The 18,128-nt window shown below is 57.4% G+C and overlaps 2 protein-coding genes across 6 annotated transcripts in view; one reads left to right on the forward strand and one right to left on the reverse strand.

The window, feature by feature from the left end:
• P4HA2 (prolyl 4-hydroxylase subunit alpha 2) overlaps window positions 1–18,128 on the reverse strand; it is a 91,734-nt gene that overhangs the window by 51,471 nt on the left and 22,135 nt on the right. The gene's annotated exons all lie outside the window — the stretch shown is intronic.
• Window positions 1,926–16,368, forward strand: PDLIM4 (PDZ and LIM domain 4). 2 transcript variants are annotated; one of them, XM_085009352.1, is made up of 8 exons: window positions 1,926–2,107; window positions 6,606–6,757; window positions 10,479–10,560; window positions 14,403–14,525; window positions 14,932–15,113; window positions 15,328–15,491; window positions 15,842–15,959; window positions 16,052–16,368. In XM_085009352.1, the coding sequence occupies exons 5-8, from the start codon at window positions 15,070–15,072 to the stop codon at window positions 16,254–16,256; spliced, it is 531 nt and encodes a 176-aa protein (XP_084865478.1). In that variant the 5' UTR covers window positions 1,926–2,107; window positions 6,606–6,757; window positions 10,479–10,560; window positions 14,403–14,525; window positions 14,932–15,069; the 3' UTR covers window positions 16,257–16,368.

An 18,128-nucleotide genomic window follows, 5' to 3' on the forward strand; every position in this document is an offset into this window, starting at 1 on the left:
CACCCCTGTCTTCAACCCTGTGAGAGAAGCATTCAGAGATGCATTACCCAACCCAGATGCTGCAGGGCTAGGAAAGTCATAATCAAGAGGACCACTTCCGGAAGGGGGTGATAGGTTCCCCCCACATGGAAGCAAACAGGAAGGCAATGAAGGGGTTTCCGGGGGTGGGGGGACATTGGCGAGGGTGGCGGTCCCTGGGGGTGTGTAAGCTGGGAGAAGGAAGCCATGTCTAAGGAAGACTTTCAGGAATCCACTCTGGGATGTCTTGGGTAAGAACTTTCACAGATTCTGGAGCCCCCACCCCCACCCCCCAGCAAAGCTCTGCACCATTTATATTCACTATGGCTCTTGGGATCCTGATGAGGCTTGTAAGCACCCAGCCATGCGATGCAGCTAATCCTAGACAGTTAGTGACAGTGACAGTTGACCCCAATCTCCACATCCTTCAGTGGGGTCCAAGTCCTGGGGAGCCTCCGTCCTAAGGGTTCCTGAGGGACCATCCAGCGGCCAACTCTTTTGCCAGCCTTTCCCTTTGGTCCATGTTGGGTCCAAGACTGTACCGAGCTGAGCAGAAACCTCCCTCCCGAATTGAAAGCCCAGTGGCTGACATCCCCTGGATACACACATCCCCTCACGTACACACCCTCCCACACACACACCGCTTGTGTTTCTCTGCCAGCAGAACAGACAGCAGCACCCTCTCTCCCAGAGAGGCATTCCTGGTCCACTCTGAAGGGTACACCTGCTTCTGCGGACCACCCCAAGTTCGTGCCTCTGAAGCGCCCTCCTTCTTGAGGTATTACAGATCCCACAGACACATCTAACCCCATAACCTGTTAGCCTCCCAAGGCTCCTTAACAGAACTTGGACAAGAAGGCACACAGGGTTGTCAAAACTGGTTAAATTAGGGGTGTCCTCAAAGTCTGTAACAGCAAAGAGCGATGCTTTGATGTGTAGCCAGACCCACGTGTCCAGGAGAGCCAGAGAGTGATAGGTGTGGCCCTGGCCAAGCCATGTCACCTGCAATGGTTGTTCAAGGAGATCCCTGGAGGGCAATGGTTGAGAGCAGAGAGAAGACTAGAGAGGGCCCAAGTGAAGGGCTGTCCAAGACCCCACTTCCCCCAGACACTTCACACCCTCCAACGTGGCAAAGCCACCACGCCAGCTACCCTCGCTGCTCCTCTTTCAGGTAGCAGGGGAAACAAAGCTCCCCGCAAAGGAGGAGGGAAGGGGGCCATGCACACAGGGAGAAGGCTTGGAAGGAGGGGGCAGCGGGAGAAGGAATGAGTGTCCTGGGGAAGCAGTGACACCTGGAAAGATAAGACAGGGCATTTTGCTTCTAAATTCAAGTCTGGGGTCACGACCTCGTTCAGACAGCCTTCCTGACCTCCCCAAATGAGCCTGGGTACATTTGTGTTCCCACTCCGATACTTGGCGCTACCCTCTGTCATCCTGGATCTGCGACCCTGGCCCAGGCCTGCTCCGGATTCCCATCAGCGCTCGCTGTTCGGTGGTCTCTGCGCACTACCGACGGGTGGGGCCGCAGGTTGGCCTGCCAGGGCCTTGAGGATGTTTCTGAGCAAGGCGCGGCCCCATCCCCCATCTGGGCTGCCCTTGCTCCCCCATCGTTCCCGGGCTGGGGCGCCGCCCCGTAGAAGCAGCTTCAAAGGGCCAGGCCTGAGCTTCCGCAGCCGGGCTCGGGTCTGCGGGGCCGCACAGTGGAGGCCTGGGCAAGATTTCGAACGTCGGGGCCGCCCCAGACCTGGGGTCTCCGAAAATCTGGTGGGTGTGCAGGGCTAAGGGGCGGGTCCTCAGAGCCCCCCGAAGTGGGAGGGTCGGGTCGGCCGCAGGGCCAATCCGGGCGCGCGGGGAGCGGGGGCGGGGGCCGGGCGGAGGGGGGTACGGGGGCGGGCGGGCCGGGGGGCGGGGCGCGGCGTCCAGGCGGCGGCGGCGGCGGCAACGGCGGCGGCTCCTCAGTGTCCGGCTCTAGCTCCGGCTGCAGCTCCGGCTCGCGATGCCCCACTCCGTGACCCTGCGCGGCCCTTCGCCCTGGGGCTTCCGCCTGGTGGGCGGCCGGGACTTCAGCGTACCCCTCACCATCTCGCGGGTGAGTCCAGCGACCCCTGGGCGGCGGGGAGGTCCTGGATCTTACACTCAGTCCTTGCAGTCTACCCGAGACTCGGATCCCCCGACGTCCCGGAGGCTCAAAGGCCAAGGGTTGGCCTGGGTGACCCACAGGCTGCAAGAGGAGGCTTCTCGGCTGGGCAGCGCAGCCCCAACCCCCTCCCCCTCCTGCTGGGCCTGCCTGCCCTATCGCTTGGAGGATCCCCCCAAGGGTTCCCTCACCAGCCTGCCTGCTGGCCTCATTTTGGGGGGACTAACTTCAGTCCAGGAAAGGACCGCAGTCACGGGCCAGGGGTCTGGACAGATCCACACAGGCCTAGAAATGCTGCTTAGACTGAACCCAGCCTGACAATCTGGGCCAGAATGACGGAGAGACCCCTTCCCCTGTCAAGGATCCCTGTCAGCAAAGTTGGGTGATCCCAGAGGGTCTGGGGTCCTCTCTGAAACGGAAGAAAGATCCATCCACTCTCCTGCTCTGGTTTTAGTCAGTCTCTAATCCGTGACCTCAGTTGTCCTAAGGGGAAACCACCAGGAGGGATTTTTGGCTTCCAGGGGAAGGAGAGCCTTGATTGTGCAGTTGGGAGACCACCCACCCCACACACCAGACACCCAAGGCCAGGGGCCAGGATAAGCTCAGCCCAGTTCAAGGTTCCACGACGCTCGGTGGCAGGCTTAGGACAGAGGAAGAGGAGGAGGTATAGCGGTGGGCGGTGGCTAATCTGAGGAGGACAGGGGAGCAGAGGAGAGGACTCCCTCCCTGTTAGAGGGGTGTCCAGTCTGGGAAAGACAGGATCCTGGTCCAGCCTTGGGGTCCCATATTTGAAGGGCTAGAAGAGGGGACTTGGACTCTGTCCTTGGGGGTCCCAGCCTAGGGGACAGAAGAGGAGAGAACTCAGGCCTGCCACTGGGGACTCCCAGTCTGCAAGGAAGAGAGGAGGGGGACCTGGAGCCATCCCTTGACCGCACACGGGCTGCTCTGGTCTTTGGGGCCCCGTGTCAGGGAACAGAGAACACCTTCCCTGCCCTTCCGCCACCTCTCGCCCTGGGGGCTGGGCCAAGGTGGCTGGGCTTTCGGAGACTGCTTTCCAGTTCTTAGGAGGGGGTGGGCACCCGATGGAGCATGGAATCATGGAATCTCATTTCTGGGGGCCCTGGTGACAGGCAGGCCCAGCTGTCCTGGGAGGATTCACACATCTGCCCTCAGCCCCGCAGCCAGCAGGTCCCTGGAGCTGAGCGAGGTGGGCCTTCAACACATCTGGGAGCCTTTCATCTCCCATTTCCCTGAGGGAGCCCTGCTGGGGTGCGTGTGTGTGAGAGAGAGAGAGACAGAGCACATCTGTGTCTGTGTGGGTCATGCTGTGTGTCCACCGAGGTAGGCTAGTGGGGGTGTTAGGCCAGCCGGCAGGCCAGGCACCCCGGGCGTGAGGCCGCTGACAGGCTCAGTGGCGGCGGCTGACGGCCGCAGGCGGCAGGGAGCAAAGACATCTGTTGCCCACGCGGCTGCCTGCCTGCTGAGGAAAGGCCTCCACACGTCACAGAGGCAGTGGCGGCGGCGGCGGCCTTGTTTGGAGCTGATTGGGATGCAGGCCCCTGGCAGGCAGGCAGGCTGGGAAAGGGTTTGCCAGGAAGAACCCCTCCTTGTCCCCCAAAGTCACGCAGCAGCAGCTCAGGCCCGAGGAGCCAGGATGGCTGAGTCTGGGTTGGGGTGGGATCTGAAGGAGATTTATGGGGCTGGAAAGGCACAGGCCACAGCTTGCCCAGCAGGTACCTCCGGGGCAGGTCTACAGACACTGAGGATACGTGGGAGTGCCCTCACCAAAGGGACTCAAGGCCTAGCCCCTCCCATGCTTATGGGGCTACCCCTACCCAGTGGGGACAGCCACATTCAGACAGGGAGGAGGCTGGCTGGCTGGCGGAGCTGGGACTGTGCAACCTCAGCCCATAAAGCCTCAGGGAACCCCCAAAACATTGTCCAGGGCTCCCTCCTCACAAACTACAGTGACTGCTGGCCTTGGCTGAGCATCCACGACATTCCAGGCCCCATCCTAATGGGTTTTGCTACCAGGACCCCAGAAACTAGTGCCTGGAATGAGCACCAACTGTATGCCCAACTCCCCGTAGGGGCTCTCTGCCTCTAGGCGGGGTGGAGTGAAATAGAGACTGGGAATGTAGCTGTAGGTGATGGGGCCGGTCCTCGCCCCAGCCTCTGGGCTGACTTCTCTGCTTCCCCTCTCTCTTCCTCCTGTCTGTTCACCCTGCACTCAGCAGCCAGAGAGATCCGCCTGAATTCAACTCTGTCCTTCGATTTCCCTGTTGAGAATCCTCCGTGTTTCTCAACCTCCCAGAAGAAATGCCAGCCTCTCACCTGGGCCTGCCAGGCCCAGAGGTCTAGTCCCTGCTTCTTTTCTGATTTCATCTCTTCCCATCTCTCCTCACCGAAGATCCTTTGGCCGCAGCCTCCTGCCTTTACTCTCACTCCCAGATGAGCCATCATCCATGCTGCTCCTGCCTGGGACACACTCTCTCCCCTCGCCCCCTTTCTGTAGATGAGCACACTGTGGTTAAGAGCACAGGATTTGGAACCACTTGGCATGGATGGAAATTCTAACTCTGCTGTTTATCAGTTGAGTGTCCTTCTGCACTTCCCTGGACCTCGGTTTCCTCATCTAGGAAATAGGCTTGCCTTGGGGATTAACGAGACAATGCATGTAAAGGCCATTGGGAGAGTCACGGTTTCCTGGCCTCATGCCCTCTCTGACCAGAACTCTCCGAACTAGTGAGCTGGCAGAGTCCCAGCCACCCCTGCTTTCGAGAACTTCCTCCACCCACAGGGGTCTGAATGCACCCCTTGTGCTGGCTGAGTCATCCGGCAGCTAGCCGCCCCCTGGAGGTAGCAGACTCCAGGCAAGGTGCCCCTTCCCCCAAGCCTTTCTTTCTGCATCTGGAAATAGAGATGAGAACAGCCTCTATCTCACTAGCTGGTCGCAAGGTTGCCATGAGCTGGTTGCGGGTAAAGCACGGAGCCCAGGCTGTATCCCAGAGCAGGTTATTCATGAAGGAGCAAGGGCCTGGAGCAGGGCCTTGGCGGGAGGCGGGGATGATGCCAAGTGGGTGCCTCCCCCAGGAGGACAGGCCTGGGTAGATACCCATGACCTCCTAGTGGACATTAATGGGGGGGCTGGTTGGCTGAGGGTATTGTGCTCCAGAAGAACATTCCTTGGGACAGCCTATTTCAGGGCAGGTCAGCTTGGCAGTGCCCACATCAGAACTCCAGCCAAGGAGCTGCCAGCACCTCAGCTTTGTCCACTCACTACAGGGAACTGGCTCAGCTGAGCCTGCTAGGCTTCCAGAAGCTCCCACCTCAATAGGGATCTTGTCACTAACAGCTCTTGAGCCACAGCTGAGCACAACTGGAGAGGCTGGCTAAGAATGAGGGTCCCTAAAGTCACTTTCCAAAGGCTGTGCTGGGACCAGGGGCAGGGTAAAGGATGTCCTATTGCCTAAATTCCCCTGTTTATTCAGGCCTCCCATGAGCCTATCTCCAACCTCATGTGGCCTGCATCAAGGGATCAGCACTTTAGGAGACGCTAGAGGTGGACACTGCTTGAGCGTCTGAGGCCAGCAGTGGCATGGGGTGGCCTGAGTGTCTGTTGTCAGAGAAAGCAGAGATGAAATCGTGACCCGGGAGTGCAGGCCGGCAGCTAGAAGTAGATGGCTCTCGACTTGGCTCGGAAGGTGACGACACAGAATGAGGTCCTACAATGTTAGAGGAGCAAAGTGATAAACAAGGTGCACAGGGTACAGTGAGACCCCAGAGGGGAGGCGCCAAGGGGAAATGGCCTCTGCTGAGAGCTTGAGACCTGAAGGATGGGGAGAAGTAAGCTGGTAATTAGGGTTTGGGGTCAAAGGAAAGAGTGTGCAGGTAGAGGGAACAGCATCTGCAGAGGTATGGAGATGACGGCTATGCCCCCTGGACATTCAGAAGGTCTGGATAGAGTGGGGGTGGATGGAAGCAAATGTGGTGGTGGCAGTGGGGTGAGAGGAAACAATGTCACTGAGGGTTTGAATGTCAGCTCAGGGAGCTACTACGTGGTTGGGCTGGGTGGGGCAAGGTAGGGTATATGTGACGGGTCCAAGCTTTGTATATATTTGAGAGCACATGTCCCCGTGTGTCCCTTGCATGTCTGTGGGCATGTATGCAGGCTGCAAGAGTGACATACCACTGATGCTAGCCCAGAGGAGGCCCCTCGTATAGGCCCTCGTACCTCACCAGACCTCCGGGTGCTAGAGTTGGGTGTCCGTAGAGCAGAGGCTCTAGCAAGGCCATGTGGCAACTCAGCCAGTCGTGTGGCTTGCCCACAGGTTACATTGGTAACAGGGCCCCTCTGGCCCACTTCTGAGGTTGGAAGGTGTTTAGAGCAGAGCTTGCAACAAGACCACATGATGACTAATGCCCAGCCATCTGGCTTGCCCATCCACAGGTCCATGCTGGCAGCAAGGCTGCCCAGGCTGCCCTGTGCCCTGGAGACCTGATCCAGGCCATCAATGGTGAGAGCACAGAGCTCATGACACACCTGGAGGCGCAGAACCGCATCAAGGGCTGCCATGACCACCTCACCCTCTCCGTGAGCAGGTACGCAGAGGGCAGGCTGGGCCAGGAGGATGGGGGGAACTAGGGGGAATAAGTTATGGGTGGCCAGCATCCTGGGTGAGCTGGCCTCACACAGCCTCTCTGCCTCAGCTCCTTGGCACCCCACTCCGAAGGAGTAGCACTTTTCACGGGCGCTTGGCAGGCACCATTTGGAGATGTGGCTGGTGTAAGAAAGGAAGAAGCCCCCATTTAATCTAGGGCCGGAACTCTGTTGGGGGACTTAGGGCTGAGGGTAGGCAGCCCAAAATCAGGGCTGAAATAAGGCCTTGGGGAGCCTTATGCTGGAGGTGGAGTGTGTGCGACTTCCGTCCTTTCCCCACTCGTGAGTGACCAGCTTAATGACCAGTCCAAAGAAGTTTCTTACCCAGCACCCTGTTAACCCCTCAAGCCAACCTGATAGGGTAAAACCTAGTATGTGCACTTTACACGTGAGACACCTGAGGCTCAGGAAGTTTGGAGGGTGTTTAAGGTCACACAGAGAGGGGATGGGGAGGCAAGGCTTGACCCCAGGTCACTCTCACTCCCCGAGGATCCATTCCTTCTGCTGGGCTGCTGACCACTCCTACCAGCAGCACAGGCACCCTGCCTCAGCTGTCCCCACTCCGGCCCAGGCCCCCGCCTTGCCTAAATCTGGATGCTGTGGACTGTGTGATGCTCTACCGCCCATCAGGAGGGCGAGAACTGGGGGTCCCCAAGCCCCATGTGCGCCCTGTACATGGTCCAGGATGGAAGGTCTGCTGGGGCATCTCCAGCCTTGCTCGGCTGATGACCGTCAGTCCTGGCTGGGCGGGACCTGCCGCCTCCGTCTTGCCTGGATCCAGAGAATTCAGACATCATTGCTCAGCTCTGCCACGTTCACTGTTAACAGGGACTTTCCACAGCCTCCTGTGGATGTGTGTGGGCGAATCCTCCCCAAACCACAGCACGGCCAACCAGGCCTTGGAGCCGGCAGGCCAGGGGGTAATCCGTCGGCTCAGCACCGTTAAACATGGTGGGAAGGCTTTCAAAATAGCCCCGTTTGTGTCTGACCCAGGACCGGCTTGGAGTCAGGACCCCTAACTTTGCTCGCGGCGCTACGTGAGCCCCAGGCCTTGTACACTCCATCTGGCCCGCAGCGAGGAGGCCTCTGCCCAGGAGTTGAGCAGAGCTGGCCCTCTTCCAGACTCTCTGGGCGCTTAGGTCCAGCAGATAACCTTGGTGAGCCCGGGTTTCCTTCTGCATAAAGCAGGGTCGCATTCCTTACCCTCTCTGAGACTGAGGTACAGGTTGGCTGGGGAAAAACATCAGCACTACTCTGCCCACAAGGAGCCTCGGAGGCCACCCAATTTGGCTAGGTTCCTGGGCCCTGACTCACCTCTGGCCTTGACTCTGCAGAGCTGAACAAGGGAAGCCCCGGCAGTAGTGGGGCAGGGGGCAGAGGAGGCTCACAGAGGGCCTGAGTCAGGAGGTCTGCAGAGGGAATGATGTGGGGGGGTGGGGCGGTGGCGGGTGGGGGCAGGGTGGAGGTCCCCTTTCCTTCCTTCCTTCCGTGGGCATTTGTTCCGAGCCAGGCATGGATGGAGCCAGGGGCCCACTGACCTGTTCCACTCTGGGCATTTCAACGCCCAGTTGCTGCCTGGCTTCGGAGTAGGTGAGAGTACATTCTTGCCTGTCACAGATCTGGGTTCCAGTCCCAGCTCTGCACTTGAGAATTTTGTTGGCCTCCAGCGAGTGATTGGCTCTCGGAGCCCTTAGCTTTCTCATCTTCAAAACGAGGACTGTTTTGTGATCTGGGACTGAGTGATGACGACATGCAGGGTCTGCCCGGTCAGGGTGATAACCTAGGGTCCTGTCCGCCAGTCCCCTGGCCCTAATTCTCACACATGAAGATTCTGAGGGATCAAAACACAGGGGCCACCTTGATCTTCGGGGCCAGCATCTCTGCTCCTGGGCACTTTCTCACCTTCAGGGTCTCTGACCCTGCCCTCTCTCCTGCCAGTTGTGCCAGGATTTACGCCCAAGCCCCAGAGACCACCTCCACACACCCCAGTGTGGGCTCTGTGGAGGACCGGCCTGGTAAGCTGGTTGGAGGGAGCCGCTCTGTGCCAGGACCCCCAGAGCTGTACCAGGCCAGCTTTCCTGCCTGCCCTCTTGCGTACAGAGGGCTCTAATGTTTCAAGGACTTCTCTGTGAGATGAAAAGTGAAGTAAAGGCCCAGCTTCCTGCTATGTTTACTTTGTCTGGAACTCAAAGCCAGGTATCCAGCCATCTGAGTTAACCCACAGTTTCTGGGTGTGGTCTGTAGGTCCAGGAGTTTGCTGGTATCAGCTCCAGCCCCAGGGCTTCTGGTGGGATCTCTATCACCTATTACATGTCATCAAGATGGATTCTCATAGCCCACCCTTTGGCGGGCTTAAAGATAGCTGATGGAGCCACTTGCCCAGGCTGCAGTATGGAGATCTGGGGCTCATCCTGACCTGCTGTCTTGGCGCCCCTCTCACGGCTCTGGGTCTTTTGCACCCTCTGATCGTCAGACCTCAGGCTTGTGCTTCTCTTTTGTGCAGAAGTTCAGGACAGCATAAGGCCGGATAGCCACGTGAGATGTCCTAGGCTTATCCCAGCAGAGCTCTGAGTTTGTCCTGAGTTTATCCCAGCCATAGTTAGAGCTGTGAGTTAGAGGAGTCCCTGGGAGCCCGGCTGAGGGGCCTGGAGCCAAATGCCAGTGGGAATGGGACAGCAGAGCCTTGGTCACAGGAAGGCTGTGGAGGAGAGGGGTAGCCTGCAGGGGCCAAGGAGTGGGCAGCTGTGAGGAAGAGCAGAGTGAGTGTGGATACACGTGTGGTCAGATTATTAAAATCTTCTGCTGAGTCGGGGTGAGGGGCAGGGTTGAGCTGCTAGTCCAGTGGTGAGATGCCAGGAAGATCCAGGAAGCCCTCTAGGGTGCATTGGGGACATTATTCCCTCTTGGTCTAACCAGCCTCACTCACACCCACCTGCCAGGCCAGGGTTCACACACCCTCTTGGCCTGCCTCTTCACAGGACTACTCAGTGGCAGGCCTGGGCCCCAGGCCTACAGCCTCTTGGCCCCGCCTGCCCTGCTTATGGCAGGTTTATGATGTTTTTCTCCCTCCTGAGTGGTGTTTGGCTTTTGGTTTCTATGGCGAAGCAGGAATTTCCTAATGGCCTGTTTCCCATCTGGGCTGGGCAGACATTGGTGATGACTCTGCCGGCAGCAGCAGGAGGGGAGGCCCACCCCTCGGGGCCTCCATTCCACCTCCCCCAGAGCCCACGGATGCCTGACCGCAGGCCCTGCCAGAAGCTGTGGATGGAAGAGGGATGAGTGGGTGGGCTCCTAGCTGATCAGTGCGTGAGGCCTGGCTTGCCCTGTCATGCATGGGGCCCTCTTTTCACTGAGCTTCCGTGGCAGCAGAGAGGGTGGAAAAGTGAGGGAGCCGCAGGGCTCCTGCTCTCTGGGAACCAGGTCAGAGAGGGAAGGGAGGCACGGTCTGCCCTAAGCGGGTGACAGATTTAGACTTGTGTCTCCTTGCCACAATGGCCACCATTCTGGTGCAGGGGAAAGAGTGGGGGTGGTACCTTTATCCAGGCAGGGTACCATGCTGGTCATGGTTGGCTCTGGCCCAGACTCTAGCCCTTCTTGGTCCTAGTTCCCAGGCATGGTGGGCTAATAAGCAGAGATTTCTGACCATCCGAATTCCTACCACAGGCCTGAAAGCAGGAGCTGGCCCAGTACCCCAGAGGAGAACAAGGCTCAGGCACACAGGATCCACATTGACCCCGAGGCCCAGGTATGTACAGATACCACTTGGCTTAGCCTGGCCTGGCTCAGAGCAAGCTCAGGGCAGAGGAGCTGGGCCTCATCCACAGCTTCAGTGGCATTTGACGTTCTCACTGTAGCTCTCAGATGCCCAGGCCAGAGACTGAGGCAGAATGCTTCTCTGGATCATGCCCATGCCCCATTAGGTGCTCCCCAGGTGATGGGTGCCTGCTGTGGGCTCTGTCTATACTCCAGGCAGTCCTGGATTCTGGGACAAAGGTGCCTGTGGTAGGCAGGGACTGGGCCAGGCCTTGGCTCAGGGCTATTGCCCACCCAGCTGGGTTTCACTCTGTTGCCCAGTGATGCCAGATCAGGAGCAAGTCACCAGGCTTGGAGGTGGGGTGGGGGACAACTACAGGTTGTGAAGTGACCTCAGGCTATAGGGCACTCTTCTGTCTCACCCCAGCCATGGGCACCTACCTTGCCATAGCGTACCTTCAAATATAAGGCATTGCCTTGCCCTAAGACTGAAGTTTTCTCCTGGCCATCCTGTGACTGCAGCCAGCAGACCTCAGGCTGCAGGCCTGTCTGCTCAGTCACCTTTCTGTATATGACAGGAGTCACAGCTATGATGCTGTCCTCAAGGAGTGTGAGGTGGAGCCAGGCTGCTTTAGGGCCTCATTTTACCATGGGCTTGAGTGGTAACCAAGAGGGCAAGCCTGAGATGAAGGCATTTCAGGCTCACAGAGTTTGAGCAACGTGGAGAATCAATTGGACTGTGATGGAGCCAGAACTTGGGACCCAGCATGTGGGACCATGGCCTTCAGGGCTGGCTTGTGTCTACTCTCTCCATGGAGGCTTTGCTGTTCCAGCGGGGAAGGTCTGCTATGGCCTCTCCCTCACCATCCATCCCAATCCCTGTCTTGCTCTGATATTTATTCCCTACCTTGCCTTTGCTGGCATCCCTGAGGCCAGGTGCTTCCTATGTGCAGGGAGTGCTCATTCTGGAAGGGGAGAGGTACTTAGCAGTTCTGGGATGGCAGAAGCCAGGGACCAAAGGAGTCCAGGGCAGTTATATGAGTCAACCAAGGAGTCAGAGAGAGCTTCCTGGAGGAGGGGGTATCCAAACCAAGGCCTGAAGGCTTAGGAAGAATAAGGCAGGCAAAGGGGCATGGAGAGAGGAAGTGTGCCAGGAAGCATATACAAAGGCCCAGAGGTGGGACTGTTCACCTTGTGTTCAGAGAAACGTGGGAAGGGGGAGGGGGAGGGGGAGAGGTAAGGGCTGAGCCTATGAGGCAGAGCCACAGAGAGGCTCTCCATTTCCTCTACCCAGGACCTTAGAGGTTCTGAGTCTTGGAAGCTTGCTCTGATAGTCCAGTGGACCCATGGGGACAGGGGCTGGGGGGCACAGACAAATCATCCAGGCTTGACACGGGCCAGACAAAGGGGAACAGCATAGTGTAGGCCCCCAGCTCATGTGTGAGCACCAAGATGGGTGGGACAAGGGAGCTTGAGCTTTGGAGTTTGAAGCTCAAGTCTGCCGAGTCTTCCAGGAGAGGCTCCGGGCCAGTGGGCTTCGGGGCTAGAGGCTCGAGAGCAGCTCCCCTGCCCCCATCCTTTCTGTCACTGACCTCAAGGGTCAGGCTGCCATGGCTCAGGCTGGAAGTGGAGGGATTTTCCACAGACAACAGGGCAGCCCCTCAGCTGTGGCCCCCCTTTTGTACTTAAAAGGTCATGAGCTCCACGGGTGGCAACAGAAACACCCCCACCCAGCCCCTGCAGGGCCATGTCCTCAGTAACAGACACAGGGCCCATTGTCACCATACCACTCCCACCCTCTGCCTGCAGCAGGCATGGGGGTGGGCCCAGCTGGAGCCATCACAGGAAGGGAAAACCACAGCTGGCCCTAAGACCAGCACAAGATACCCTGGCATTCACCCCCACATGGGATGCATGCCACCTGCAGCTTCAGAGCCACCTACCATATAGGGTCATAGGCGACTCCTTCTCTCAGGCCTCACCTGGGAACACAGCCCAGAGTGGAGGAAGGACAGTGATCAGGAAAGACTTCCAGAGAGGATGGCAACTGAGTTGAGAACCAGGTGATGGGTTAAGGCAAGCCAGGTGCAGCAGGCAGCACGGGACTCAGCCTGTCCTCTCCACATCAGCAGAGAGCTGAAGCTTGGCTGCTGGGAGGCATCACCTGATCAACGTGGATTGAGTGCCCACCTCTGTCCAAGTTCAGTGTCCCAGATTCTGCCCACAATCATGTGGGAGCTGATGAACAAGCTGGAAGTTACCCCCGTGCTGCTGACTAACCCACTGAGGTTCAACAACCAAATCGGCAGCTGGTGGTGGTCAGACACAGGGAGCACGTGGAGAGGAGAAATCGAGGAAAGGGGGCCCAGGAATGGCCATGACAGCCATTCATCCAGCGAGCACTTGCTGTATGTCAGGCACTACGCTAAATGCTTTGCATGCAACTGTATCATTTTATCCCCACCAGGAACTTATGATATAGAAACCATTACATTTCCCATTTCACAGATGAATAAACTGAGGTTCAGAGAGGTGACGTGACTTGCTCAGTGAATGAGTGATAGAGCTGGAACTCGAACCAACACTGAGGTCACCACGTTTCCTAATCACTGAGTTCTGACCTAGAGAGGCTGCTGCATGGGTGGCCATAGGAGGGGTAGTGGCTCTGATGACCCTGCAGTAAACTTCCACACCCTGCTGGGTGAGGTTGAGTAAGGGCCTCCTTCCTCCAGGTCCCTATGGCTCCCCCTTCCTGTTGCAGCCTCCTCTGTGCGGGGCCCAGCCCTGCCCCCATGGCCCATGGCCCATCTGGTCCCCATTAGAGGCCAGGCCAGGCTTTCTGGCCTGCGTGCCCTGCAGACACATGTGTGAGAGTGCTCAGGTTTCTCAGGGGCTTTTCTTGGGCCCAGTGGGGATAAGGGTTTTTCTGATGCTGTTGCCTTGTTGATGGGGGCTCACCTGGGCAGCGAGAGACCTACTCCTTTGTCTGCTGGGGTGGGAGAAGCTGGGGTACCACCCCCACTCAGCTGCCTGTCTATCCATTCCCCACGCTCCCGCCCCCCAGCTCAGAGCCTGCAGGCAGCTGTGGCTCAGGCAAAGGCCTACAGGCTCAACTGTGTCCCAGCTGGAGACCACTGAGTCCAAGGCATACTCTTTCCCCTTAGCACAGGGTCCTTCCTTCCCCGCCTAGCATCCCTGTTCACTCCGTAGAGCAGAGGGACAATTTAAATGTCACCTCCTGGATTGAGGCTGAAAACACCTTCATGGCCTGGGCTCTTGGGCCCCACCCTAACGTCAGGGCTGGCTCTGGCCACCAACTGTGTTCTGGCCATGGAGGCCACCAGGGTCATCCTCAGCAGTGGCTCCAAGTCTGTGTAACTATGTTCGTGTGGTTAGGAGTATGTAGGTGCACTGGCTGGTGCACATGTGTTGCCTTCATGCACGGGTATGTCTGTAAATGTGCTTGTGAGAATGTCATGCCTGTTATGATGCTGAGGGCAGGCCTGTATGCCTGCAAGGTGGAGGCAACAGGGCCTTGGATTCTCCATGGATGAAGATCCCCAGACACATTTAGATCCACACCCACAGAGATACTGTCCTCTCCTCACAGGCTGAGAACCATGCCCAGGGCATTCTTCCCTCAAAGGTTTCAACCTTGGGCATCAGACTGGCTGTGGGGAAGTGGAGTGGGGAGTTTCGAGCTCTGGCCCAGCCTCTGCCCCCATCTGCTCTGCCTACAGCAGGCCACCCATTTTGGCCTGGGAAGCAGGAAATGGGGGGTAAAAATACATGCCTGGAGGGGGATGGCCTCACAATGGTACCTTTAAATCTTAGCCTGCCCCCACCTGAAGGGCCTGGGGACACAGTGATTGATGACCCTTCCTGGCTGCAGAACAGGAGTTCCTATATTGCATTCCCAGCCATGGGCCCATCCAGTACCCAGCACAGTTCTGGCAGGTAAGAAGGCTCGACATCAGGGCCATCTCTGCAAGGAAGCCACACAATGTGTTCCTGACATGCTGGCCTTAAAAAGATTCTTGGGATGGTCCTGCCCCAGCAGCATCCCTCACAAGCACTGCTGGTCAGAACCACCACAGGGCGCATGAGCCAAGGTTGAGTCTCAGGGACACAGGTTTTTGTGTCTGACTCTCCATGAGCAGGGGTTAAACTAGGCCCTAGACTTAGCCTTTCCCCACAGACCCCTTCCCTGATTGGGCACCAGAGTCTAGTGATGCCCAAGCAAGGGTAGCCAGCCAGCACTCAAGAAGGCTTGGTACAACAGGGCAGGGGTGGGTGTATGAATGAATGGCCCGAGGCCCTGCCCCAGAGGGTCTCCAAGTGCCTCAGCCCCTCTCTCTTCTAGGATGGCAGTCCAGCGACCAGCAGGAGGCCTTCAGCTGCTGGGACTGGGCCAGAAGATGGCAGGTCAGGCCTGGGATCTCCTTACGGACAGTCGCCTCGCCTCCCAGCCCCACACAATGGCAGCAGCAGTGAGGCTCCTATGCTGGCCCAGATGAGCACCCTGCATGTGTCTCCACCCCACAGGTAGTGCAGGGGCATAGCCTTTGCTGCCACACTCCAATCCCATCTTAATCCCTAATCCCTCAAGCCTCACACCAGGTCTCATTCTGATCCTTAACATTTGATCCCTGGGTCTCGGCTGGTTGCATTCTGGCTCATAAAGCCTCACCAGACTCCTGAGCTGGCAGAGTGAAGGCTGGCACTGCAACCTGTCCCTTGGTGCATCTTTTTCTCTCAGCATTGACCCAGCCAGAGGCCTTCAGCGGAGCCGCGACTGTGGAGTCGACCTGGGCTCAGAGGTGTACAGGATGCTCCAGGAGCCGGCTGAGCCCATGGCTGCGGAGCCCAAGCAGTCAGGCTCCTTCCGCTACTTGCAGGGCATGTTAGAGGCAGGCGAGAGCGGTAAGACCTTTTACCCCACCTGCCCCCCCACTCCTGAGGTTCCAAACCCTGCCCCATCAATCTGACACAGTCTTGTCTTTGCACATCCTGCCTCTTGCAAAGGCACGTGTCTTTGCATTAGCCCCGCCCCCATGTCTTCGGTGCGTCCCCACACCCCTCGCGGCGCCGGGGCTTTGAGAGTCCCACTCCACCCCTGTCGCAACTCCCGCCCCACGCCCTCCCAACCCACTCCCCAGTCTCCGTGCGGGTCCCTCAGAAAGCAGGGTCCTGCCCCACACTCTGCAGAAGTCAAGCTTTTCCCTTTTCTGACCTCTGCACTGGGCTCACGCCAATCGCGCTCTGGCTTTCAGGGGAACGGCCGGGGCCTGCCGGCCCCCGGAACCTCAAGCCCCCCGCCAGCAAGCTGGGCGCTCCGCTGAGCGGCCTGCAGGGGCTGCCCGAGTGCACGCGCTGCGGCCACGGCATCGTGTGAGTACGCCTCCTGGCGGTCCCCTGACCCCGCTCCCGACCCCGCGTCAGATCGGTCAGTTCCTGACACTGTCCTCACCGTCTCCCATCAGGGGGACCATTGTCAAGGCGCGAGACAAGCTCTACCACCCCGAGTGCTTCATGTGCAGCGACTGCGGCCTGAACCTCAAGCAGCGCGGTTACTTCTTTCTGGACGAGCGGCTCTACTGCGAGAGCCACGCCAAGGCGCGCGTGAAGCCACCCGAGGGCTACGACGTGGTGGCAGTGTACCCCAATGCCAAAGTGGAACTCGTCTGAGCCGCTGTCGAAACCGCCAGTCCCCAACTCTGCTTCTTTTAATGTCCCCACGAGGCCAGTGTAAATATGTGTGTGCCCTGCCTTTCTAATAAATTCCCGATGCCCATCCTGACGGTGTCTGTGCCCTCGCCTCCCTCCCTCCTGCAGATGTGACTCCCAAGCGCTACATTGGTTCAGGTGCCAAGCATTTTCTTAGGCACTGGGCGCAGGGGCGAGCAAGACAGGTTCTGTGCTGTCATCAAGGAAGCCACAGTCTAGGTAGATGACAGACAAGAACAACAAGGGCAGTTCTACGAACAGGGAGGCCAGGAGGTCGAGGTGCTATTATAAGGGGGGCGTGTCACCCAAGAGGTTGACCTGGGTGGAGTCAGAAAGTGTCCGCTGAGGACTGAGGGATGAGGGAGGGAAGAGAGCTACAGGGCGAGGAAACGTGTGTGTGCAAAGGTGTGGGAAAGGCGAGCACGGGCAGAAAAGCCCCGGCGCAGGTGGCCTCCAGCCGCCTCAGGAGGGCTTCCCCGGGGGGTGGGGGGTGACTGCGGAGATCACGAGTTTGGCGGGTAGAGGTATCTCGCCATTCTCCCTCCTCCCTCCCCTGCGCCCGCACTGTTCTTTCCTTTCTTCCTCCTTCCCCTCTGTCCCCACCTGGGGACGCCCGCGAGAGGGTGTGTGTGTGTGGGTGGGTGGATATGTGTGTGTGTGTGTGTGTGTGTGTGTGTGTGTGAGAGAGAGAGAGAGAGAGAGAGAGAGAGAGAGAGAAAGACTTTAGAAAGTACACTTGCCTCCAAAGCCGATGAGTAAACGCCACTGCTCTGGGGCCCAGCTGTGACAACGTGGCGGGGAGTCAGTCCTTGAGCCTTTCACAGCTCAGTTGTGCACTCCCGTAAGAACTGGCACTTTTTAGAAATATCAGTGGTATCAGAGTTGGTGAATTGTGGCTGTTCACACCCCATGACGCATCCTAGACTCCGGGTCACGTGGATCTACTCTCACTTTAGCTTGCTTGGAACAGGAAGCAGCCTCATTTATTGAGAGAGCTCGGAGTAACGCAGGTCTGTGCTATTTTCAGTTTTGTACTATCGAAAACCACAAAAGACTATCAATTCATACTCTCACTGTCACACACGCTCTTGCCCACACAGGGTACTATCACTTTTGCCAATCTGATGGGTAAAAGGTGGTCTGTAGTTGCACTTCTCTGATTACCAGTGATGAGCATTCATTCAACAGTTATTTGTTGTGTTTGCTGGTGGGTGTTGAGTGAACAGGCAACAGAATGGGCTTTTCCCTCCAAGAGCTCCTCTCGTGTGAATTGCTCTAAACCCTTCACTCATTTTCCGAGGTTTAACTTCTTAAAAGATAGGTAGGAACTTCTCATATTTTTGCAGGAATCTGTTACTGGACTCTATTCCACTGTACTATTTTCTAATTACTGAGACAATATATCGATTTAATTATTACCTTTTAAAGAGTTTAACACATCAATCTCACCTCCTTTATCTTCGGCTACAAACATGTCGGAGCTATTCTTGTACATTTCCAGCTGTCCAGAGGTTTTAGACCTCAGTATCCCGCTCTGGAAAAACAGATAACAAACAAACCTCTTTTAACTCTGACTGGGATTGCCCTGAATCTGGAGGCTCACTTAGGGAGAATAGGGTAGAGTCCTTTCCTCCCAGAGATTACTGTGATCTGTGCTTACTCTGTGTTTATTCAGGTTGATAAAATAAAAATTCAGATTTTCTATACATAAAACTACCATATGACCCAGCAATTCCACTCTTGGGCATATATCCAGATAAAACTTTCCTTAAAAAAGACATATGCACCCGCATGTTCATTGCAGCTCTATTCACAATAGTCAAGACATGGAAA

The sequence above is a fragment of the Sus scrofa genome, chromosome 2 (assembly GCF_054392235.1).
Source record: "Sus scrofa isolate SSC_HxYL_T2T_F1_AM1 chromosome 2, Sscrofa_HxYL_maternal_Yorkshire_Landrace_v2.0, whole genome shotgun sequence".
NCBI classification, from domain to species: Eukaryota; Metazoa; Chordata; class Mammalia; order Artiodactyla; family Suidae; genus Sus; species Sus scrofa.